The sequence below is a fragment of the Plodia interpunctella genome, chromosome 3 (assembly GCF_027563975.2).
Source record: "Plodia interpunctella isolate USDA-ARS_2022_Savannah chromosome 3, ilPloInte3.2, whole genome shotgun sequence".
Classification (NCBI taxonomy): Eukaryota; Metazoa; Arthropoda; class Insecta; order Lepidoptera; family Pyralidae; genus Plodia; species Plodia interpunctella.
The window spans coordinates 2,345,810-2,354,162 of NC_071296.1; the positions used below are offsets into that span (position 1 = coordinate 2,345,810).

The window sequence follows — 8,353 nt, forward strand, 5'->3', positions numbered from 1 at the left end:
AAAGCTGGTGTTATATTTTAAAGAGAAATAGTGATTTTCGCAACGAAAAATTTATTCAAATAGATATTGCATTTATCTTCCCACATTATAATTTTTTCTTAGTTTTAAACATTATGTTTCAAAATCTCAAAGCTAAATTTAAAATATTAACACATATTTTAAATTTAGCTTTGATTAATAACATAACAACAAAACGCTCAATTGTGATAGAAAGAAGGGAGTAGGTAGGTACCTACAATAATTGCTCATTTTCTCTTTTAAAATACGTCAATTAATTGAGGTGGTGAATTATAATGTGCATTTAGAAATCGAACTCGTAACCATGGCAGCATCCAACGACGATGAGATATTAGAAGGGTTTTTGTGTCCAATATGTAAAGCGGATTTGAAATCCGCCTCGCAGCTCACAAGCCACTTTGAGAGCCTCCACTCCGAAGAGCAGGATGTTTTGAGGTCTCTGAAGGATATATTTGGAAAGGCGAAGAAGATTATACTCAATAGTGATGATACAGACTTGAAAGAGACCTTTGATAGGGCACTAAAGTTGAATTACCAGGAGCAACAATATTATTACCAAGAAGAGCAAGTGATAGGTGTTATTCGTAGTTCCACAGATTATTTTAAGGCTGTGAGATCTGCTAGGCTGGAGAGATACGCGACAGAGACTAATAAGCTGCTAATAAGGTTAGATAAGTTAGTGTGCAATATGCCTTTGGATCCCAACCAAAGAAAACAGCATGAACAAGATGTAAGTCACAATTTGGATGTTTAAGGCCTTTTACGTTACTTATGTGGAACTAAATACACTACAATTTAAGATGCTTGCTATATTTTCAGTGACTTCAGGTCAGATATATGGTGGCATGATTAAGATCTTGGATAATCAATAATTTCTTGTTACTAACCTGAATGTATGATACTGGACACATTTTGGATAAGATAAATTTTACATTACACCTATTTTATTGTGTAATATACCTACAGAGAAAATGCAATCTGAATATTATTTTTTCCCCAATAAAATTAGTGGTAAAATCTAGTATAATTAAAAGCAAAGTTTAATCCTTCTCCCCATTTTTTCTTAGAAGATATGCATTAATCATTATAATCATCTTTGATTTTTGTAAATGTAAAGAATATTCTCAATAAAATTTTTCATTCCTATTTATGTAACTTTTAGATTGTGCCCTGGCTAGACGGGACTTCAGTGAAACTGTGTCCAAGTTGCGCTAAAGCCTTCAATTTGACTAGGAGGAAACACCACTGCAGGCTATGTGGCTCAATACTATGTCATGACTGCTCAGTGTTCCTTGACTTAAAAGTAGCTAGTAAGTGTATATTTCTGTTTTTCTCTTATTACTATTCACTGTTTTAATTGATTGATTCACATAAATATTATAATTACATTATAACAAAAATTTCCTTGTTTGCTATTATCCTTTTATTATGTCTAAATAGAGCAATGGTCTAAGGTGATTTTTGGCAAGACACATTTTCAACTATATTCATGCCAAAAATCACCTTAGTATAAAGTCAAAAAGTTTGTGTACCTAAAAATGTCTAAAGTTACTGACTGGCTACTTTTAGCGGTAGCTAGTACAACAATGAACTAATTTTACAAAAATCTTTCAGGATCAATTGTAGATCCATCAGTACAACAAAACACCTCAGAACCTGACCATGATTCTCACAATGAGAGGAATCAGCTGCGACTATGCGAGCACTGCTATAACCTGGTTGAGCTGAGGAAGCAGGTTCAGGACAGCCGCAATGCTAAGACCGTGTTGATGACTGCCTACGAGCAGATGCAGAGTCTCATGGAGCAGGCACGGCCAGCTGTTGCTATGTATGAAAAGGTATATTTCTTAGAACAGTCTCTCTTATGATTTCTATTCTAATCTCATCTTTGTATCTAATTAGGCCTATTTGCGTTGTTATAAAAATTTTCCACAATGTCTGCCCAATACCACTGCATAAATTTCCTAAAATTTGGAACAAAATTTGTAGCTGTCCCTTTCTGTGTCATACATATAAAAGAAAAAAAATGGCTACAAATACAAAAATATATATTTATAAAATTTGTAGTTTTGGTCATTCGTAAGTATTCTAGTTTAGCATTATTAGTTCTTTGATTACACATCAATTTGATGTAATCAAAGAACTATGTATATTATACATATACATACTTAATCTCATCTTAGTGCAGTTTTATTTCCTTTTTCAACCATAGAGTATCGCAGTACTTTATCGGATTTCCTACATTATATTCTCCGTGAAGTATCAGATTTTGAATTTGTTTATTTATTAATTTCAGATGTGTCAGAGCCTATTCGATGGCGAGACGACGTACAACCTCGGCGATGTGAACGCGATGCGAGGGAAAGTGGGCAAGCTGGCTGAGGGTATAGACTTGCTGAGCAAACAGGCAAGTTCATTTTGATACTGCACAAGCTGTGGACAGAGAAAGCTGTAGACTTTTACATATCTTTCGTTTCGCTCATGCATGAAATAGAATTCTCACTCGAAATATACGAGGATAAACGTCACAGAGATGTTTTTTGTATGAGATAGCTCGAATCGGGCCGGGAAATTGTATGGAAATCTTCTACCTATTTCGTTTAGGGTAGATGATGCTACATCTTTAGTTTTTCTTTGGCATAAGCTGACAAAATCTGTTTCCTTTTACATACATAATTTTACACGCGAAAGTCTTTAACTTATTGTTTTGATTCCAGATCGCCAACTTTCCAGCCGAGCCCGGCACGCGTCAAGCCAAACTGCAGAAATCCATCAGGTTAGCTGCGGAGAACTATATAAAGGTAACTTATTGGTTGGCTTATTGGTTCAATATGTCACAGTAATGTTACAACACTTATTGATATATCCTAAAGTTAGCCTACTATAAGTATATTTTGTTACTTTATACATATTTGACATTTTTAGGAATAAAAAGGATAGATTCCTGTCTTATCTATTACATATGCGTTACCTCGGATCCATAAATTCGTTAGTTAGCATATTTAGCAGGTATACGCCTTGCCGACGCACTGGGACGTACAGAGAATATACTAACTTATATACTTCTATCTTAACTATATATCGTCCCTTGAAAGCGTCTTTATTGGTGATTTTCTTCCTTAATCATAACTAGCGGCCCTTCCCGGTTCCGACCTGGTAAAAATTAATTATAAACTTAACCCTTCATCAGGAATCACATTTAACACACAATCACACAAAAATCCGTCCGATAGTTTTTGAGTTTATCGCGTTCATACAAACTGAGAGACGCGACACGGGGGACTTATTTTTATAACATGTAAAGATATGTATCGCGTAACGATGCCATGAATAAAAAATTAAAAAAAAAAAACAAACCAATACAGATTATATTTTCAGGACGACCTAATAGCGCTACCAAAGTTACCAACTGAGGCTCAAATCGAAGAAGTGAGAAGACAGAGATACGAGCGAGCGGAGAGGCAGATAGAGTTAGAGCGGCGCAGAATGGAGATGGAGAAGGAGAAGACGGAGTCGGACCGCGCCGGGCCGAGTCGGGCCGACGCGGGCCGGTGCGAGGAGGATGACAATCCTTTAATAGAACAGATGAATATTATTCGCGGGTATATTAAGGAGGCTAGGAAAGAACTTAAATTTGAAGAGGTATGTATTTTCGACTTAATAACTCATCGTTTTCCAGGATGGGAACTTTGATTCGTAATAATATCCCAATAGTTGTATTTGTACTAGAATAATGTAGTTTGGTGGTCTGATAGAATCTTGAAAAAAACGAAGTGAAGTGAAGTTGGGTGAAAGTGAAGTGGGAATTATTTTTTCATGTGTTGTTGGGTAGGTCTTTCAAAAATATTAGAGGTGTGGTTAGACCGTTTTTGAATTTAGTAAACCTACTAAGCGTTAAAGTGACAATTTTACGAGTCAAGTATCCTCTATGAGTATAATATATATCGTTTTTATTAATTTGGCCATTTTCTTCCAGGTGGCAATACTGGAGGCTAACCTGAAGGAACTCAAGAAAGAATACCAATTACAAAAACTCTCGCAACAGTTCTAGTCATTTTGTTTTGGAGATATCTACCTTGCTAATTCCACTGTTATTGTACATAATTTATTATATTATACAGCTTTTATATGTTTATCTTTAGTTACTTTAAGCACAGTACCTCTTGTTTTTTTACCTAATTCTAGGTATAAGCAATAAATACTTTTAAATATTTAAATTGTATTTGTAATATATTTTACGATCTATCAGTACCATATACCTAATACATGATATACCTACGAACGGGCCATAACGCGAACTACCACAACTTTTATTGCTGGGCCCAAAAGTGCACGGGCCTAAACCGTCCTCACTCCTAATAAGGACACGACTGAAAAAAAAAGCACAAATAAAAGTAATAATTACTATTTGTTAGAATGGCGTTCCCTAAATTTCTCGAGTTTCTCTAACTGCCTGAGCATTTGAGGTCGAGTACATAAAGCCTTTTTCAGCGTTTCGTCCAACATCTTGTTCTGATAGAAGGGCGGGATCGGGGTGTCCTCTAGATGATAGGTGTGCACTCGCCCGGACGAGTCGCCCACGAACACGTTGTCTCCAGACGGCGAGAACTTGACGTACGTCAGTATCACGTTACCGGGGAACGAATACTCAGCGCACGGTATGTGCGTTTTCCGCCGCAAATCCCAAATGGATAGAACATTTCCGCTGACAGACATGAGTACCGTGGCGTTGATAGGACAGAAAGCGATGCCGTAGACGGCGGCCGAGCAGGGGAGGGTGAGTATGACGTCGTCCATGCCTTCGATCCAGAGGCGGATGGCGTTGTCGGCGCCGCACGATACCAGCAGCGTCTTCATGAAGGGCGAGATCTCCATGCCGTACACGGGGCCCGCGTGCGCGCGGAACACGTCGATGTGCTGGTTCAAGTAGTTGGTGGAACAGCGGTGGATGCAGCCCTCGTCCGTGCCCACGTAGTAGATGTGTTCCACCACCGGGTGCCACTTCATGCACAGCGCCGCCGGGTACCGCGTTATCGGCACGTCCGCCATCAGGCACGTCTTCGGCGTCTCCAGCCCCTTCAGCTTCCCCTCGACGGTCGACAGCCGCATCATGGGCGTGCAGATGAAGTCGTGCGTTTTGGTGCTCGTGAACCGGTTGATTCTGCCATCCTGACACGTGGTCATCACGTACTCCGTGGAGTCCGCCACCCGCCAGTTCGTCACCCAGATCGGCTCGAAACAAGGATTCGTGTCGCGCTTGCTCTTCGCTACGATCTTCACCCAGTAAGACGTTATATCTAATATCAAAACGTCTCCGTTGTCAAAACCGCACGCCAGCCAGTTTGGATTCTTTTCAGAAAAAGCGACAGACGTAACCGCGTCGTCAAAACGGTACGTCCTCTCTGGCTTGCAGGGGTTTTTTGTACACCAAATACATATCAAACCGGTAGTGTAATCGGCATAGCCAAACTTTCCATGCGCTACCGCTAATATATTGGGATTTTTTGTATTGAAGGAAATGCTCGTGATCGGCCGATTGACAGTTTCCTCGCATTCGAAGGACCAGAGAGGTTGCAAAGTGTAAATATATACTAAGTCCATGGACAGCGGATCGTAGGAAACAAGCCCACGGAAAGTCTTCTGAGCGGTGCCATACTCGAGCGCGGCGAGCACTCGCTCCACCAGCAGCGCCGCGTCCTGGAACTCCGGCATCAGCGCGATCTCGTCGAACGTCTTGCCCCTTCCTTCATCGACATCGACATTCTTCTTTTTCCGCAGTAAGTTAGGCGCCGCAGACTGGTACATGACCATTTCGTCCGGTTCTTTCTCTTTCTGGATCTTGGCGAGGCGAGCGTACGTGTCATGCATGTCCCACATGGACGCAAATGCAATCGCGTTCTTCTTCTTGGGCCGCACGCACAGTGTGTGCCGAGTCTGGCACACGCGTTGTGGCGTCTGAGTTTCCTCTACGACCATTTTCCTATTCCTGCCTTTTCCGACTGTTATGTACTGGTAATATTCATTCTCTTCTTCGACTATATTCCCTTCGTCTGTACCTTTTTCGAAAGCTGAGCGAGGCAGCTCGTACAAATAGTGCGTCTCGGTTTCTTTGAAAACTACGAATATTTCCGGCGGGTATTTGGTTATGGGATGCATTTTGGGTAAATAGAATGCGGACGGGGCTTGTCCTAAATCGACGTCCTGTTCGACAACGCCCTCCTCAGTATTGTATGTGTGATCAATATAGATGTCGTCAAGCGAGATGGTGGTCGCGTACACTTTCATGCCGGCGTCGGAAGACTTTTCTTTGAGGACGACTTCGCTTTTACTCTTCCTCCTTTGTCTATTCTCGAACGCCGCGTGAGTGAAGTTGTCTTCCATCGTGATGTAGTCTAGATCGACGATGTTCTCTGGCGTGTAGTCGATGTTGTCCACGATGACTTTGTAAACGAGTCGTTTGTCCATGAAGTTGTATGTGGCGCGGGTGCGGGACTCGTCGATGCTGATCTGTGACATGGCAGATATACGCGAGCTGGGGTCCACTGACACCGGGTGCGTCGCAGACTCCGCAGTTTCAGCAATTTTTATTGTACTCACACCATCAGCCATTTTTATTGAATCGTTATTATAATTACTAAAATTATTTTTAAGTAGTTGGATTTATGACAAAATCTAATGCTTCCGCGTTATTTGATTATTTTAAATGTCAAGATTAATGTATTATTTTAAATTCCAAACCTCATTTCAAACTCCAAGAAATTAGTTTAGTTTCAATGTAGTTTTTATCTATTTTTGGTTGATCTTTTAGTGAAAGCTAATAAGTATTTCAAATGAGTATGAAATCGTAGATTGATAAATGAGAAAACATAAACAAATAAACACCCATTTCAGTGCATAGATACCTACCATTAATGTTGTTAGATGTTGATATGAATATAATAAAAACTATAAAGTACTACCTCAATTAGGTAGATACATAGTGATCAAGTCATTTCAAAGAAGCGCTAAATTGCTTGTACTTATTCCCCCATGACTTGTACGGCCTCCTTAGAGCGTATCGCACAGAGATAAATGAAGAGGGGCAAAGCATACGGCTGTTATACTGGAGTAATTTCAAAGCCCCGTTTCCGTCCAATGGATGTTAATATTATTATTTAATGATAATTATTTATTATTTGCAATGCAAAGTAACTAATTAGCTTATTGATGACTATTACATACCATTAGTTTTATAATAAACTGCGCCCGGGGCTTCGCTCCAGTGGGAATTTCGGTATAAAAAGTACCCTATGTCCTTCTTCGTACTTCAAACTACGTGTGTGCAAAATTTCAAGAAGGTTGAAATTTTGGAAGGAAGGTAAAGCGTGAGGAGGTAACAAACTTTCGCATTTATGATATTAAGTTAATGACATCATTCTGATATGATTTTGGAAGAAGTTTGTTGCATTTTTCGTATTAGGATTACCCATGGAATTAGTAGGTACTTATTAAATTTATGGGATCGACTTAATCGTCAACTGGCGAGCGCGAAACTCGCGAGCGCGCGCGACTTGGCAGCGGACTAAGCACCCTACATCAGATAAATCATAAACATCGTGAGGAAACCTCTGTTTGACAGTTACACTAGTGCGTATGCAATTACTTGTCAATGATAGTCGTACTAGTTGTCAGATGCCTTTAGGCCTTTTAGGCGACTTGGATAAAATCTGACACCAGCGTTAGCAATTATGTACACATTCGGAAAGAAAGAAGGATTATCCTGTAAATATATAATATGTACATTTTATATATAAATGAATGACAAATAAGTCTGAAAACTAAGATTTTGAAGTAGTCCTTGATATCGGCCCATATCACGCACGCTCGCCGAGGCGTGCATCCGCTAGAAGCACTGGCTCATTACCCGTGCTTGCTGCTTTCCATTAAGTATGGTTTGCATCTTGATGTTAAAAAGACAAAGACACTCGAACCACCTACTTTTAATTACACTGATTACTGTCAGCTTAGATCAATTTATTGAACCGTTTGAAGAAAAACTACATTTTATAGAAATGCATATGCCTTTTCGAGTCGAATGTGTAGGTACCTAAATTAATTCTTAGCTTTGATAAAAAATCATCATGGCTTTACACGGGGAATTGTATATAAGTTATTCATATACATATCTAATATTCAATTTTTAATTTTGTATTTTCTACATAAAATTGTCCCAAAGCGAAATTAACCCAGTATGATGCCATAAGTTTCACTATACAGTTTCACGGGCAATTTTATATATTATAACTAGCGGCCCGTCCCGGCTTCGTAAAATATAATAAATTATCCTCAGGAATCA

The 8,353-nt window shown here is 39.5% G+C and overlaps 2 protein-coding genes across 2 annotated transcripts; one reads left to right on the top strand and one right to left on the bottom strand.

The window, feature by feature from the left end:
• The first annotated feature begins 195 nt into the window (after positions 1–195).
• Rbsn-5 (Rabenosyn-5) lies at positions 196–4,235 on the top strand. Its single transcript, XM_053769655.2, has 7 exons — positions 196–748; positions 1,181–1,328; positions 1,633–1,856; positions 2,315–2,425; positions 2,736–2,819; positions 3,397–3,660; positions 3,995–4,235. The coding sequence occupies exons 1-7, from the start codon at positions 323–325 to the stop codon at positions 4,067–4,069; spliced, it is 1,332 nt and encodes a 443-aa protein (XP_053625630.1). The 5' UTR covers positions 196–322; the 3' UTR covers positions 4,070–4,235.
• Positions 4,236–4,280: 45 nt separating this feature from the next.
• LOC128683741 (uncharacterized protein) lies at positions 4,281–6,712 on the bottom strand. Its single transcript, XM_053769654.2, has one exon. It carries the CDS (start codon positions 6,625–6,627, stop codon positions 4,423–4,425), a length of 2,205 nt encoding a protein of 734 aa, XP_053625629.1. The 5' UTR covers positions 6,628–6,712; the 3' UTR covers positions 4,281–4,422.
• Between the last annotated feature and the right edge of the window lie 1,641 nt (positions 6,713–8,353).